Below are 18,204 nucleotides of genomic sequence, written 5' to 3' on the forward strand. Positions count from 1 at the left end.
AAAGACAAACTTTGCCAATGGCCTCAAAGGAGCAGGATCCAGCTTTGTGTACTTATCTTTCTTGATCTAACCCTTATAAGTAAATCTTCAGTGAAAATGACCTTAAGCAATTAATTATTCTCAGTGTGTTTAATTAGCAGTAAAATACATCTTCAGTGCCCCCTAAACACTACCTGCATAATGAAGAGGTTGCCTTCAATGGAGGGTTAAACAGAGTTTGTACTTGTTGCTTTGAAGTCACCATAAAGCTGCCTGTAAAAAACACCTTTAGCACAGTTTTCAGTGTGACCAGAATATATTGCTGAAAGGATGGTTACCCAACCGATGAGTAAGAGGACACGATCTGACAGCTATGAAAAGGTTAGGCAGATAGCCTCTGTGGCGTAGGTGCAGAAAGTGGGGTTTTTTTTAATGTATTGATTTTATAACAATAAGAATGGATGAATAAACCCAGAGCCACATTTCACACCTTGCTAGCAAACTACAACAGGCCAAGTCCAGCCTATCTTAATTCAATAAGATTCTACCAAGAATGAATCTACCAAGAATGAATCTAATGACTGTAATTGAAAGGTACTTGCTGTGCTGCCATCCAACTGCTCTACTCACTCACAATAACTGAGAGCAGCATAGTTAATTGAATGGCATGTATACACAGAAAGTGTTAACGGAGCAGGACTTCTCTCATCTGCAACTTACCTTTGGGGAGACTCAGAAACGAAATAAACACTCATATCCCAGCATCTTCCCCAAGGTGAGTATGATGGCCTTCAATGGCCTTAGACAGTTATTCTCAACACACAGTTCAAGCATTAATAAAGACTGGAAATTATTTAATATGAATGTAAAAAATTTAGAGGCTGAAGAAACTGGCACTGAAGTGAAATAGCTGGCCAAAGGATGCCTCATAATAAATGTAGATTTCTTTTGTTCCCATGTCACAAGGAATGCCCATGTATAATATTAACTCATTAATCTGCTTACGGTTTTCTGAGAATCATCCTCATATGAGCATCTGGCCCAATCTGAGACAGAAGCAGCATAGTGTCCTGTAGCTCCTCATCACACTCCTTCTTCTCCTCCTCGGTTGGCAAAGGAGCATCTTCACGCTCATCGTCCAAAAATCGATAAAATAAGTATTTGTCTTGAAAGTGCTGTTCCTGATCCACTGAAAAAAACCCATACCATATAATAACATAACATATCAACATAACATATCAAACACTAACCTTTCCTCATTAACGTTAACCTTGTAGAAATCTCTATAGAGTCATATATATCACTGATATATTAGTTAAAAAGGGAAAGAAAGCCACAAAGAAACTGATAAGAGTGTGAAACACCTTTACTTCTCATATATGTCCAAATTATGTAGCTCAGTAGGTACATTTTTAAATTGTGCACGACAAATACTTTTCAAAAGACTTCTGTTTATGTGGGGGGGGTGTGTGTGCATACGTATATGTGTGTGCATGCACCTGTGGTGTTTTTCTTATTAGATCTGGTTTTGTTCATAAAAATGGTGTTTCAAACCATTTCATTTAAGCAAACAATTCACACTGAGGAAACGGTTGCATTAAGAATTTCTTGCCCTACATGTTTCAGATAGGGCTAAAAGGTATCAAAAGTATGTAAACTCTTTCTGACCATCAAAATGTACATCCTTAAGATATAACCCCATGGGAAAGTTCATTGACCTCTGGCCCCGTAAAAGAACTTAATAGAAAAACTACCAAGAGACTTCCAAGGAGATGTTATCATATGGTGAAGGACAAAACTTTGGTCTTCCAAGCAAATCAGTGATATGTTGAGCTGGATACTGTGATGCAGCTTGCAACAGCTTGCCCCTGGGAGTTCAAGGGAATATTTGGAAGGAATTAAAGCTAGAGCCCTTAGGGTACAGAAGAAGTGGAAATAATCTGTCTTCTTAGTGTGGAAATTTCTCCCTGGAATCTGGCGAGCACAACAGGATAAATGGAAGTGTACTGTAACAGAGCTGCCCTTCTGAACTTAACAAAACGATAAATGCAAAGCATCAAATATGAATATAGAAAGCTACCAAGCAAATCAGACCAAATGGAAACTGGAAGTCAATGTCAACTAGAGCCAGAAAACTTACAAAAAACCTCAGAGCTCTGCACTGGAATATTTGGATTACTGAATTTGGGAACTTGGTTTTGGTTTTGGTTATAAAACCACTGAAAATAATTCCAAAACTATGGATTTGAGCAAACACAAATGATCACATTCACTTCCAAATGCTATGTATCTTTGAAGAAAATCAGTTTTGTGCATAATAATACATGTCTAGGTTTTGGCCTGAGTGCCACAAAGCTCTTACAATATAATTCTAAGTCAGTGCACTTCTAACTATAATTAAATTTATCATTATAAATTGTTCATTTACTTTTCAATATTCCCGTAAGTCAAAAAGGTATATTGGTAGCACGATTCATGTAATACTGTTGGTCTGTTGCACTTATGAATGAACAAGTTGTTCAACAGCAAACAAGTTGCTCTACAGTATTTCTTTCGGGCTTATGATCCCTTCCTTTTTCATGAAGAAGGCCTACAGAGTCACTGATGGCACAAATTGCCCATATTTTCAGCAAGATGTTGATTTTCTTTATCTTACCATGGTTAAGAACACCTTCTTCCAGCAATACTTGCCACATGCCAACAGCCTGGGTTCTTGAATGGACACAAGGACTTTGCTGCATCATCCAGTCAACTAGTTCTGTCCCCACACAGCATTGCCTGAAGGACAAATAAATAGAAGTAAATTAAAAGGGAGGTAGCCAAGAGAGAGAGATCAGACACAGTGTATGCCAAGAACAGTGATATCTTAAACTCTGTATTAACTTAGTCAAATTTCCCTACAGAAAACACAATGTAATCCTCTACATGTATATGCTTGAAATACCAGTGAAGATGTTCAGTTTTGAGAGGATTACCTCAGAAGAACAACAAGTGTTTTGGGAAATGCAAAGTTTATAGAGGATCAGAATGAAAACATTCATCTAACAGTGTAAAAGCCTTGCTAATGAGAACAGCTTCCACAGAAAAGCAAGTGTTATGAGGGTGTTCCTCCATTTGTGACCAGACTCGGCCACACCGTATTTGGGGGCACTGCTTTGCAGGTCTACAGTGTTTCCGAGGTTCTCTCGGGGTAGGTGCTGGTTACCTCGCAACTCTTGACTGACCCTGAGGTAAACAGGCTTCAAGTCCTGAGAACACCCAAAGAGAGGGAAAAAACTACAAAGCCGTATGTTCACTTCATAAAAGCCTTTGTCATAACACTCCTTAGCTCAGCAAAACAGAAGCAAATAAGCAATGTGATCAAAAAGTTACAAATCTATAACTCATCATCCACAGAACAGAGAGGTCATTGGCTAATCCTTCTAGATAGGCTCCTGTGGTTCCACACTCTTAGTATCACTTTCAGACACCAAGGGAATAGATAATACTGAAACTGCTGAAATTTATTTTAAATAATGTTCTTCCAATTAAAATCCCATTTTGATGAGAAATTTCCCTCATATGGATCCAAGCTAAAGTTTAGCATTCCATATTTAAAAAAAAAACAGGGATAGAATAGTAACGCTTTTCCCCAGTTGTGTATATAAATGGTGCAGTTATTTGGACCAGCATTGGTCTTCATTTATCATACATGCTCTTTTGTTATTCTAGAACAATGAGCAATGTCCTATTGTGATACATTCTCAGATAAACTCACAAGCTCCAAATACCTTGCATCACATTAAATACATTTTGGACTGAAATATGGAAAATAAATGCACTTATCTTAAAAGCAGATCAGCAACATACTGATTTACTATTTAGAAAAAGACAAACTCAGAGATTTTAAATCCATTTTTATTTAAATAAACTCTGAATAATGCCATAGGTATTTGATTTAAATATCAGATGTTAAAACAAAGTGACTGTTTCTTAAGCCAACTCCTTGAAGTCAGATTCCTCTTATCTGTTATCCCACTTCAGCAATACCGTGCTGCCACCAGCAGGAAGATAAGAAAGCTTGGCAATACACTGAAAAAAATGATTTTAAATACAACAGGGAATCTGAATAAGCAATGTTTCTCATCAGGTGAATTTTCAGAAGTCCACATAGAGCAACACCACTGTAGCAATCAGTACAGTAACATAACATATTAATGACCTTTCCTATTATCTCTTACTGACATATGAAGAGAACAGAATCTGTATTTTAACTTGATATTGCACAGAATACTCCAACTAACTATGCTATTAACTGTAGAAGAGTTTTTGTATGTGAATACTCTGTTCATAATCATGGACTCAATTTCCAGTAAAATTACTTCAGAAAATATATGCCAGGTCCATTAAAGACTGCATAACATTCAGGCTCAAATAACACCACAGAATAATTTCAGACCTTTTGAGACCTGCAAGTATGGTAAGGCATAAATCACAACTTAGAAGATGGCAGGCATAAAAATTCAGAGACCTCTATACAATCAGCTCACACACCTGTAAGTCTTCAGATGGTATTTACGATCTCTTATCATGTGAGGGGCTCGGGACAGAATCGTATTCCGCAAAATCTTTCCAGCTCTCAGGATCTTTTCTGAAGGAACCTTGGTGATCATGGAGAAAAAAAAAGGGACCAAGACATACAGATTTTAAAATTTCCACAATCTCTGTACTGCCTTCTGCAAAACAAAACACAAGTTGGTTTTTCCCTAAATTAAAAGGCCTTGCACAGATTCTTACTTTTGCAGTGCAATGTAGAATATATTTGGGAGTTTAAGTCTCACATACTTATCACATCTAACAGAAAGCATCACTTCAGCTGATAGGCATTACAGTGTTGGAAATAGTAGTTATTTCTATATGTCTGGCTGCCTGGCTCTACAGCACACCTATGTCCTATTACCTGTGCAATGGTTTTAGTAGGACGATGTGGGATGTGAGGTTCAATAAGAGGTGTCTGAAAAATAAAATGAAATGAAATACAATTTTAAAGGTTGAGCAGTAAAAAAAAAAAAAAGGCTAAAATAAAAAACTGAACAAAGAAGCTGTAAAACCAAGAATTATGTGTAAGTCCAACTTCTGGACAGGGAACATGAGTAGAAAAAGCTCTCAGAAGACCTCCTAAAGACAAACTTGGCTCTTAATGCTCAGCACATGAAAACAGTGACATGACATGTGAAGAGTAATAAACAAATGCATGTTAAACTACCCAGCTACTAATGACGTGTGGAATGGCCAAACATCAGTAAAGATAAGGTAATATTAACAGAGGTGCCCGCATATGGTAAACAATGCAAATGTTTAGAGGAAAGTAACAGGAGTAATTAGAAAGAATAACAAATTTTCAAAATTCACCTAAGGAAAAGGCAAGTCTTAGCAGAAGTGTGACAAAAAAGCTTTCAGATTTAAAAGGCCTTTGAAAAGAAGAAGAAAGTCATCTAGTCCACCATGCAGAGATAAGGAAATAAAGAGTTTCAATTACTGAAAGAAAGATTCAGGTTAGACATCAGCGAAGCTTTCCTAACAGTGTGGGCAGTGCATACTGGCACAGATTGCCAGGGACACATGGCTCGTCCACCTTTGGAGGCTTGCGAGGATATGTAAGATATTTGTCAGGAGTGACACAGCTACAGTGAATTGTATATGTGGCTCAGGAACAGAATAGATTGTTTCCTGAAGTACCTTCCAGCCTCACGGTGTGGCACTGTGCAATTTATGAGGACAATTTTACATGTCCAAAATTAGTTCAACCACAAGGTGGGGCTTAAAGAGATGAGCAATAATATAACCCCTAGAGCAGCAAGCCCAGACACAAGAAAGCAAAGCAGTCACTCCTACTCAGGAACGATGTCGTTTCCATCCAAAAGACATGCCCAGCGAAGAGTTCCCCCCAAAGCTACACCCCTTCAAAGCTACTGCAGTGAACTCGGACTGCACTAGTGATGAGATGAAATGCAACAAATGGAACCACAGGGCTTGAACTGAGTTTGGTACAGAAAGGTAAGTCATGCTTCAAAGGCATAGAACATCAATCAGTTAATATAAGATACGGTGTTCCTGCAACAACTTCCCATCAAAAAATAAGGATTCTGTAAGGGATCATACCTTAGGATAATACACACAACTTGGATGAAGTCCAAGAAATATAAGACTTTACAATCTTGGATCTCCCATTAAGGGATGCTTAGAAAGCACTTATTAAAAAAGAAGTAGCTCTCTCTATAAAACAGCAGAGAGTGAGCAGACTGTTTAATTAACATCTTAACGCATTCTAGTATCCCTTAAGAATTAATGCGAATAAAGTACATACACATTGCACAGAGCTGCATGACTGCAGCTACTTTGACAATTATATTTTTCAGGACTTTCAAAAAGGGGAAAAATTATCAGGTGAAGAACACAAATATGCAAGATAATTAGAAGAGTTTACCAATTATTCCCCATCTCCTGGCTATAGTAGTGACAAGTGTATCTGCTCTAAGCTTCCCTTCAGCATGAGAAAAAGCAAAACAGCAGTACCATCTTGATCTTTAGCTATTTCATGCCCTTTTCCAACTAATGCAGACACTGAATATTTACTATGATCTGTCGATCCCTCCTGTAGGGAAGAGGGTGCATATAGGTCTGGAGCTTAGAGAATGGAAAGCAGCAAGTGTTGGTGGAGTGAAACAGAAAATGTTCATAAGACACTGTCACAAAATTGTTTTCAGCATTAACATTGACAAACTGTATGTTTATGGATTCACATTTGGTCCATTCAAACAAACCCTTCATGAAGGCAATCACAAACCTCCCTATTTAAATTGAGGTGAAGCAGACGAAGTAACAATTTTAGCCTCCACTCCTTTGAAGATTCAAATATTTATGCATGAGAGTAATACCATAGATTTAAATAGGACTATTCACGTGTATGATTTTATGCATACATTTAATCTCTAGAGAAATAGCCCTTAGATTACAAACTATAGGGCAAGGGCTGCCTTTATTTCTGTGCTTCTTACATCACTGAGCAAGCCATATGCAAACAAATAAATAATACAATACAACACAACAATAATAGAGACCTAACATGAGGTCTGTATTTGTCAAGTTATTTGAATCGGCTAAACAAAATCCAAGATCTCTTACAAAAATACATTTTTCTATTTCCCTTGTTAAATAACTGTAAAGCGATGTTTCTTCCGAGTCTCTACACCTGAATGAATGCTTTGGATCTACAGAAATTTGTATCTACAGAATCAACTGATGGAGGGTACCTAACTTACTACTTTCAAATATTAGCATAGGAAAAGAAAATGTTAACATAGGAAAAATGTTACCACAGGAAAAGAACATATTGCAAAGAGCTAAGAAGAAATAAAAGAAAATACAACTAATTGTGTTTTTCCCATGACCTCAGTGTAGCTCATCCTTGAACAGAGAACAAGTTCCTGTATTTATTGGAGTTAAGCATGGCATGTGATGTTACCAGGGTGATCAGATAAACCTGTGCACCGCTGTTGAACCCTTTATTTCCAGCTGGGGCACCGAGAGGAATTGCAAGTGTCATCTGTTTTCCTACTGGCTGGCAGGGGAAACAGAAGAAACAAAGGACAAAAGCCACGGAAGTCAAGAGGTGGTGGCAGTAGCAACAGCAGCATCACTAAGAGGTCTGTTTGTTTAACCTCCTCAGTATTCATTGCTGTTAGTGATTTAAGGATAATCCAAATCCTCCTGAAATCACTGAAAGTCCCTAACTGACTCAATGGGTTTTACATTTGATTCTCCTAAGGCCATTTCAGGAAGCAGAGCATCTTTAGCTCTTACTGGTTCCAAATAACTTCTGATGACCGCCTTTTATGACTGACATGCTTGAATATCCTTGCATACATCTCCCAAAAGGCTATCAGTGCCCTAACTCGTTCACATGGGAGGAAATTAAACATACAGACTATTCCCACAATATAGGTGAAAGCACAGCCAGTCAGTAAGGTACAACTGACAATTAGCAAAAGTCCCCACAGCCTTCCCACACAGTACCTCTCCCTTCTATTTGTACTGTTCATTTCTAAATCCACATAATTATTTTCAAAAAGTTGCCTTTTTTTTTTTTTATAATATGTTGTCTATGTGAGCTTCTTCAGATCAAAGGCATACAACAATTAAGAGCCTTTATAGAGATGACTCTTTTTCCAATACAAACCAGTATTTCCAGAACTACAGAATAACCATAAGCAGGAATAATGCTGAGCATATGGTATCGTAGCTGTGGGAGTGAATTTCCACGTGGAAAGCAGTCTTGGATAGAGTATACTTAAGTCAACTCCATTGGTTCTGTTTCCATCTGCAGAGAAAGACTGCACCAACCTCTGTTAGGATGCTGCAGGTAAAACAATACACTTACTGAATACAGCTTGTTAGAAAACATTAGGGGAGCAGCTGGCCAAAGATCTTACCATAAAAAGTTCCTTTTGTAAAAATCTGAAGGAAAATGGAATGAATGCTGTAGGAATTTCTATTCTCTGTTAGCATATGCTCCATCTCTGGAGTAGCCCCACGTAGAACATGCTGATACACCAACCAACGCTTGCCACCAGAAAACAACGTATGTCATGACCTCTAACCCACTCCCCCAGGGTGCACAGTCCATAAGAAACCTTAGCACACGTTCCCTGCCACAGGGACTCCTGATGGCTAGGACACATTACCAGGACTGAGCTCTGTTCAACCCAGATCACAAGTTATTTCAGCCAGGAGACCTCACCCCGCTCCTCCAGAAGACAAGAAAAGTAGAAATAAAGATACAATCATCAATACCACACTGGACTTAGAAACACTCATCAACTAATAAAGGACAAATGACCCAGAAGGAATACTTATTTCTGCTCTTCATCTTTTTTCACCAAACAATGCAAATATTAAAGGGACCTGTAGCCAGCTAAGGCAGTCTAAAATTGCATTATCAAAGCATCTTCAAACTACCCATGCTCACAAAAGACAACCACATACTTTCTTAAGAAACACCTGTAAACAGCAAAAGTGGGAAACAGGGCAAGGTATGGAAGGAGGAAAACTAAAACAGTCACAAGGATGTTTGCAAAACTAGGGAACTTACACAGAAACAGGAATTACACACATCTTAAAAATCTGAGTTTCATAAAACTACAGCACCTGTAATTTAAATGCCCACATATTCAACTAACTACAAACTAACTAAACCAAGCAAAACAGTTGACATTTTCAGGACCAGTGGTTAAGACAGCTCAGTTTTATTCTTTTTATCTGTATTAATCGACTGCATGACCTTGCACAAATCACATAATCACACTGAGTTTCATTTTCCTCTTTTTGGAGAAAGGAATACTAATAATTTCTGTCTTTGTAAAAGGCTTTGAATACTCTCAGCACATAGACTACTACCAAAATATTCAGAGTAATGATGACTATTTTTAAATCTATATTCTTCAAATATAATACAATGTGACGACTAAGCTGTATTTTAAAATACATCCCAAAATTGCTTTTCTTTAGTAATCTACATGTATTAATAGCATAAACAGGAAAATGTGTCCCTTTAAATTCTCAAATACAATCGGTGTAGGAAATTTATTTTATAAAGTTAAATTGACACTGCATTATTAACACGTTCACAATGTTTCTTTGACAAACTGTAAATGTCCGTCCTTTTAACACAAAATGATTCAGCCATTACCAAAAATGATACTTCACTATGAATGTCAAAGGGAAAAAGAATATTGAAACAGACTATGACCAGTGCACAAAACCCCTTAGAACATGGCTAATGATGTCTTATTTTCATGTCATTTTTCTCCCTGCTACAATGAAACAGCTGCTATAACTACACTGCATGCATTTAACAAAATGTAAGAAAATGCTAGCTCTGCTGTGAGCATTCCTGATATTCTGATAAAGGTGTGACTATGGTTGCAATAAGGAAACTCAAGCCAACACTGTCATGCACTTCTCTGCTGCTGTATTTTATTTAACTTTGTTAAAGTTCAAGAGAATTACTGGTTTCTTAGTATCCACGGCTTTAATAGTATATTTACCTGAAATTATTTACTTCTTGAGAAACAAGCTATAATGTAGAAGGCAAAAAAGTATGATAAATATTAAGCATTAAGGTTACTGGCATTTAAGGCTTGCCTCTCACCCATGCTACAGGTACACAGCAACTATTCAAAAGGCAAACTACATGGAAGTTAAAGATTAATGAACTTCTGGAGGATTTATTTCACTTGTTTTCAAATGCCTTTGTAACTTCTGCACACATCTTCCACTTCCAAGTCTCCCAGGAGTCATGCCTCCAGAAAAAAAAACAGGACTGGTTTTTGTGTCTCCTATGCTTCGCTTACACCCAGACGCCAGATCTGCCCTCTGAGGACCAGGTGGTGAAATTTTAGATGAAGTCACTTCATGGCAAACATAAGGGTGCCAAAACCTGATGGAGTGTGAATTAGGGGGCGAAACTGTGAACCTATTAAAATCAGTGGTAAAACTCTTGACTTCAGTGTAGTCAAAACGCCACCCAAGTGAGGCAAAAACACCGCCGTCTCCTGGGTGATAGCGGTTTACGTATTGTGTGGGCCCAACTAGTCATTCCACCTTTGAGCGTTTCAACTTCTCCATCTGTAAAATGGGCACAATGATACCTACTGACATCTCTGACAAGTGACAAGAACAAGCAACTGGAAACACTGCTGAAACCTGCAACTGAAATCCTGAAAGTTTAGTGCCTACAAAATCATCCTAAGCATTTTATAAGGCTTTTTAACACGGAAAGGAAAAGTCATCAAAGCAAGACAGGGCTAGAGGCACTGAAGGTTACCTCCTACATTCCCCTCGGAGGCCAGCAACAAGATAAAGCCTCAGGCAAGTGGGGAAGAGAAGTTAATTTAAACCTATTTTATGTCTCTTCTGGTAATTCCATGTTCTTTCTTCTCCAAGTTCAGGACAGTTCATTGTGTGAATGTACAAGAAATGAAGAAATACTGAAGGAATGCAGCACATCAGCCTCAGATTACAGCTGCCCTACCTACTCTTCATTCTTCTTCCTGTCATCCTTCTCAAAAATATTTTTTTTGCTAAAAATGAAACTGAGAAGGAATAACCTAACAACATCTAGTCCAACACCTTCTGTTACCCTGCTTCACAGAAGAAGATTTTTAATGATCTATATAGATCTTTTCCACCTACATAGAATGTATTCCCTAAGAAAGGTAAATAGTTATTTCTCTAATGTATGAAAAACAAAGGAAAGAAATCCCACACTGATTACTAGACCAGAAGACATTTTAAAATAAGCACATTCTTCTTTCAGCCAAGTATTTCTTTACTTCAACAACTTTACGTCTTCTGTCACGAACATAAAAACCATTCAAGCTCTTCTGCTTAATTTACATATTTGTGTGTCAGTGGAAAAGACAAGCATTCTGCTCTTGGCAAATATCCACAAAACAACCTTCTTATCTTCCTTAAAAATTCTATTTCCCATGATGTCTACAAAAAGCTTGTCAAACTGGAAGGTGCTGATGTGCTGAACCTGCTACCTATTCTGACTCATCCAAGTCTTTCAGACAGTGCAGTTTATCTGCTGGGTGGTTTTCAAAATGGGATTTTAGTCTTGTTAGGTTAGCACCTGTCTCTGGCCTGGGACACATCAGCACCCCTACAACTCTGCTAACCACAACGAACCTTCATGATCAGACAGATCTAACCAAAACATGGAGTGACCTCATACCAGTCTACAGCTTCCTCAAGGGGGAGCAGCAGAGGAAGAAGTGATGATCTGTGCTCCCTGGTGACCAGCGATAGGACATAAGGAAATTGAATGAAGTTGTGTCAGGGCGAGTTCAGACTGGACATTACGGAAAGGTTCTTCACTGAGCAAGTGGTGTATCACTGGAACAGGCTCTCCAGGGAAATGGTCATAGCACTAAGCATGTCAGAGTTCAAGAAGCGCCTGGATGATGCTTCTAGTCATACAATTTAGTTTTAGGTAGCCCTACAAGAAGCAGGAAGTCGGACTCAATGATCCTTATGGGTCACTCCAACTTGAGACATTCTATGATTCTGTGAAAACAGAAGGGAGCTGGTCACAACAGACCACATGCATCTTCTGAGGACAACTCATCAACATTGTTACCTTCTCCTGCTATGAAAGTTCATCATCATCTGATTCAGTAATCGGCAAAGTCTAACAGCATAAATTTGGGGGGAAACACTGGCTATGAAGGGTAAGAGCTTTTCCTTTTCTTTTACAGTAAAATCCAGTTGTCCTCACATATTTAACTAGCGTGAAATGAAACTCATAGCTGCTGTATTAGTTAATCAATTAATTCAATCTTCTTCATATACTTTACTGGCAGTAATTGTATTGATTAAAAGCATACAAAGCCATTTGGAATCAAATTTTTAGATCGGAACAACATGGATTAATATGCCCCATTTTCCACATTAATCCCATAACGCAAACACTGACTTAAGATGTATCTGTGTGAATAGTAGGTTTTCCCCAAGAAAACAGTAGAGGAATAATACTATTAATTCCTGACAATCTGAACAAAATACAATTAGCATCGGAAAAGAGTAAATATTTGATATTTGTAAATTTGCTTCTTCCCTCCTCCTAACTTTCTACAGAGCTTGCAGCTGCCCAACTTCACACCATTTAAACTAGGCCTATTTCACATTTGTTCTTACTGTTTTGAATTTCAGCTCATCTTCCTTGATAACTACTGAGGGACAGATGTTTCTAAACATACTCCAAGTTGCCTCTGCTGCTAAATTAATATTTATTGCAACTTGAGAAAAAATTGGATCCACAAATGTACACAGAACACTGCAATAATTAATCTAAGACTTGATACAGGAGGGTGAAATTACTCTACCTGACATTTTCCCTAGCAAACCACATCTCTTCACAACCCAATTCACGATAGTATGTTTCTGAAAGAGATGACCTCTTTTTACCTCTCTCAGTATGTAGCCCAAGCTGTGTAAATTCTGTGATGTCTGGCTTTTAGGGATAACACAGAACCAGCCCTGTCCTTGTGAAACGGAAAGGGACCTATTGATGTATTTTGTAATTTATCTCCCTTTCTCCTATTTCTCTCTGTTGTTGGCATTAATTTTCACATTATTATTTAAAATATTGCTTCATGAAGCTGAAATTCTATTCCTGTCATGTCTCATCCACTCACCTCCTTTTTAAACTTAATCTCAAAATCTTCTTTGGTATAATTGACTCCTTACTGTCTCTTTATGGGCTGGATAAAGGATATAGACTGTTCCGCTATGTTAAGACAATCGGAGTGTCAAAATGTTTGCTGTTCCAGAGACGTTTAATTACTGTAATACAAACCAACTTGCCTGGAAATACCGAATCTACATAGAGCATTTCTAGCTAACTTCTGTTAAAAAACCCCATCATTTCTGCAATAATGTAGGAATCTTCAGCTTCTCCACGACAGTTGGTCTAGGAGACTGTACTGCAGACAGAAAGATGCATCCTGCCCAGAGGAATTACCAGTGCTGTGAAGTCCAGTATTATTGCAGATTGCCATGTGTCTGTACCCACAAGGTCACATAGCATTTTCCAAGCAGCAATCCAGGTTCTCTAACCCAAACCTCTTAGCAGAAAATCCAGACAAAACACAAAAGACAGCGTTTCAAGCACACTGACTGTAACACTGATAAAACCAAACAGACTAAATAGCATTTAGGAGTTCTAGCAAGGCAACCTCCTCTTTCCCCCCTTTGGACAAGAGAGCCATTATGTGACACAGGTCCAGGATTGTGGAGCAGTGGCTATATATTTACACCATAAGAAATGTGTGTGCATTAGGCTCCTATATCTTGTACACCACTACAGTTTTGCCAGTCAGTATAAGGTACCTCGTGCAGCTAGTAACAATAGCTGGAGGAGAGGGACCTGGGGGTGTTGGTTGACAGCGACTGAACATGAGCCAGCAGTGTGCCCAGGTCGCCAAGAAGGTCAATGGCATCTTGGCCTGTATCAGAAACAGTGTGACCAGCAGGTCCAGGGAGGTTATTCTCCCTCTGTACTCGGCACTGGGGAGACCGCTCCTCGAATCCTGTGTTCAGTTCTGGGCCCCTCACCACAAGAAGGATGTTGAGGCTCTGGAGCGAGTCCAGAGAAGAGCAACAAAGCTGGTGAGGGGGCTGGAGAACAGGTCTTACAAGGAGCAGCTGAGAGAGCTGGGGTTGTTTAGCCTTGAGAAGAGGCGGCTGAGGGGAGACCTCATTGCTCTCTATAACTACCTGAAAGGAGGTTGTAGAGAGAAGGGTGCTGGCCTCTTCTCTCAAGTGATGGGGCACAGGATGAGAGGGAATGGCCTCAAGCTCCGCCAGGGGAGGTTTAGGCTGGACATTAGGAAAAAAATTTTCACAGAAAGGGTCATTGGGCACTGGAACAGGCTGCCCAGGGAGGTGGTTGAGTCACCTTCCCTGGAGGTGTTTAAGGCACGGGTGGACGAGGTGCTAAGGGGCACGGTTTAGTGTTTGATAGGAATGGTTGGACTCGAGGATCCGGTGGGTCTCTTCCAACCTGGTTATTCTATGATTCTATGAATCGTTTTCTCTTAGTTTTATTTCCCAGACTCATTTGGAATAGCCAGAACCCAGCAACCTGCAGACCATAAGCTGAAAATCCTTAATCTAGACTGGCTCTGAACACAATTAGGACAACTCAAGAGAAAGGAGGAAGGGGGAACAAATATTTGCCTGGATCTGTATATATATTACAGTATTAACAGGAATACATCATACAAATCTGTATTTAAACACAGGAGTCTGAAATCACAGATTAATTTGTGATTTAGCGCTGAATTGCAATGGAGCTGCAAGCTGGCCTGACAAAATTATGCTCTGCCTAAATGACGCCCTGCTTCTTGTCCCTTAGCCAGCTGATGAGGGCTGGCAGAAATGCCAGGTTTGGGGCAGGATAGAGTCTCAGTCTGTAGCTGACAGATCAGTGCTTTGCACAGGGGTTAGACATTTAAGGCTGCAGACAGCTGACAGCAGACACAAACAGGATTGCTTTGGTCCTTCCCCTCACTGAACCCGACACCCAGGCTCCGCCCTGTTGCTTGTGCTGGCCTTGGCCAGGAAGCTAATTTTCATCAAAACCAGCAGAAAATTAAGCTCAGAAACATGGTTTATGTGTTTCTGACAGTTCTGCTACATTACCACCACACAAGCCCCACCAGACCTTTAGCCCCCTCAGATTCATGCATTTGATGTCAGCTCCTGTAAGAGTGAGGATGGACAACGCAGTACTGCAAGGTTCACAAAGACTCAACCATAATTCTCCCCTGTTAAGCTACTGGCTCCTTCTCCATTCTGTTCATATTTTAGGTTATTATACAAATAGTTTATATAATTTCATTTCCTCAGATAAAAACAACTGTGGCTGAGTAACCCTAATTAGAAGCAGCATAATAAATGGTATTAGAAGTAAGACTTTTTTTTTTAATTTTCAATTTTGGAAGCTAAATTATGTATTCTTTTCATTTCTCTACCACTCAACTCAGCTATGCATATTTGTATTTTCTCACTAACTGCCATCTTTAATTTTAAGACAGCTGCATCACTGATGATAAAGCACACAAAGATCAAAGATGTTCAAAATCTTATGCCAAGCTTTCTTCCAGAAGGAAATTTACAAAAAGAATAAATAATGAAAAGTCATAAATCATAAATCTTTAAATACCCGAAGAGCACTTGCTCCTAAACTATAGATAATAGCACAATTACACTTTTGGCTCTGTTGTAGACGTCTCACATTTTTGCCTCAGCAATTCTAGCTCGGAATGGCTTTAAACGAGCACCACAAGCCAAATGCTTGTTTTGGTGGTGGTGCTCTTTGCATGAAGCCAGCACAAGGGGCTCCTGGTTACTGACTAGGTAACACAAAAAGAAGAATAAAATCACTGGACAGCTTTTCTCCACTATTTATTAACCTCTCAAATTTCTGTCATCTGTACACAGACAAAAAAGATGCTGCTAAATGATCAGATCAGACACATTGATTACTTCTTACTGACTCAGAACTATAATTGACTTTGTGGAATACCAATTTCCAGTATGCATTGTAGGACAGGCAGTCAAAATGCTCTGCAAAAGATGGTATGAGTGACTAGAAGGAATATGATTTTAAGATCTTTGATCCAATTTTTCTGCCAAACTTGAGAAAATAATTACAAGATTAAAAAAAATTCATTTTGCTGTTTCAAATGTAAGTGCCAAATGTGTTACTTGTGTACGCTTGACTTGTCTGAAGACGTGAACCTTGAAAAGGACTATATTTTTTCCTCAGTATAATTACCCACTCTTTCTGCCTTTCAACTGCAAGAGATAAATGGAGCATATGTGCATGTTTTTTATGGGCTGGGACAGAATCACACAGAAGATACAGCCAAGGAGCAAGAATCATCAAATGCGACTCCACTGTATTTATTATCAGACTGCCCTTGCCAGCACTAGCAGGTAAGGCAATATGCTGTTTCCCCAGACCACCAGAACTAAGAGTGAAGTTGCTGTTGAAATAAGGTCCCACGTCTACTTCACTGAGTATTTTACTAATTCTAGCATTTTCTAGAAATTGCTGGTATTTTCCCATTATTTATTTTATTTATCTAAACTATGCTAGCAACATTCATTCAGCTAGGAATGAGGACTCAGAAAGTGAAAACATCTTTTCAGCCAAATTGCCTTTCCCATGCTACCGCAAGCACCTCTGTCACCCTTCTGTGGGGACAAAGGTACTCTGGAAGGAGGTGAGTACTTGCTGACTCTACTAATATGAAGGCGTTAGTTATGAACATTATGAAAGTTAGATATCACTCCTCCCCTAGACTACAACAACAACAAAGAAATATATATCACTCAGTTTTTGTCTATTGATTTCTGAACTTCTCCCTTCCACTGCCAGTGTATCTTAGGATTATCACACCAAGAACTTATCACAATAAGCTCCTGTAAGAAAACTCATTTGAAATGTATGAACACCTGTGAATTCCATGCCTTACAACATTCTGACTAGACCAGCATCTTTCAGTCTGACAGTCATTTAACCTGTTTTGTGACTGCAAGCTCTTTGTAGCAGAGGCCTGCACCCCTCCTTTGCATCACAACCCAGCACAACCAAGAACTGCAAGGATACACACAAATTGCAATTAAGGTTGACAAAAAGTTTTTAAAAGGGAAGAGAAGTAGAGAGCATCAAAATAACAACAATAACTGCATGAAGGGACTCTCAGATAAAAACTGTGGAGATCATACATATTAATACTCAGAAGTAAAAGTCACGGAACTAAAATCTCAAATAGTATATTCTCTAATATTGATTCAAGTATATGGATTGTTCTGCTGGTAAGACAGGAGATGTCTCTCTTTCTCCTACACATTGTTTCCACTCCTCCCTCATGATAAAATCCACACTACCTCATTTCAGATCTTGCAGGTCGTTTCATAGTGACTCAGAAAGTCAATGGAAGACTTGAAGAAGGGTACAGATGTGGACACACTTTTCCAAACCTGTTTTTCCCTTCCTGAACAAAGGACAGTGGCTGCTTCTGGAATGTTTTGCAGCTCTGACAGAAAGGAAGGCTCTGTCTTCAGCTAGTGACAATTGAACTGTGTGGTGCTATGTGATACTATATACTGTTTTCCTCACTGTTCATCTTCTCCCAAGATAAATGTGGCAATTTTCCTATATTTTAAAACTGAAACATACCTATTTATACACATATTTAACTCTCTGTTGATATTGCTCCTAGAAAATGAGGATAAATTTTAAAATAAGAATATTCCTTTAGCATCTGAAAGTTGCAAAGTTCTGCCCTTTCCTGCAAGAAGTTTCATTCATCTACCAAGAGAAGTATTGCCTCTATCTGCTACCAATCTCACTATCATCGTAGACAGTTCTATTTAACCTTAGAGCTGTCCTTTTCAGGCCAATGAAAACTCTGTATTGTAGAAAGAACATAATTGTCCTTCCAAATTCATGGAAGGGCTCCAAGGACCAGATTTCTTTGAACTGGATCAAGTACAGATTGAAGAAAAATTAAGTTATTTTGACACATACACTGGTAAATACACAACAACCCAGACCAAGGATTTTGTTGTTTTTCTCCACAATCCTCCTCATTCCTGCATAGAAACAGG

General features: G+C 38.8%; 1 protein-coding gene across 2 annotated transcripts in view; it reads right to left on the reverse strand.

Moving 5' to 3' along the window:
* Positions 1–18,204, reverse strand: part of RAPGEF4 (Rap guanine nucleotide exchange factor 4) — a 153,728-nt gene that overhangs the window by 53,172 nt on the left and 82,352 nt on the right. The window contains exons 7-10 of one of the 2 annotated variants that reach the window (XM_069861115.1): positions 4,919–4,972; positions 4,513–4,619; positions 2,636–2,757; positions 985–1,168 (exon numbers count right to left, since the gene is read on the reverse strand). In XM_069861115.1, coding sequence (XP_069717216.1) covers positions 985–1,168; positions 2,636–2,757; positions 4,513–4,619; positions 4,919–4,972 — 467 coding nt within the window. The remainder of the gene's footprint in view (positions 1–984; positions 1,169–2,635; positions 2,758–4,512; positions 4,620–4,918; positions 4,973–18,204) is intronic. The other variant, XM_069861114.1, reaches the window with a different exon arrangement.

Source organism: Phaenicophaeus curvirostris, chromosome 7, assembly GCF_032191515.1.
Source record: "Phaenicophaeus curvirostris isolate KB17595 chromosome 7, BPBGC_Pcur_1.0, whole genome shotgun sequence".
NCBI classification, from domain to species: Eukaryota; Metazoa; Chordata; class Aves; order Cuculiformes; family Cuculidae; genus Phaenicophaeus; species Phaenicophaeus curvirostris.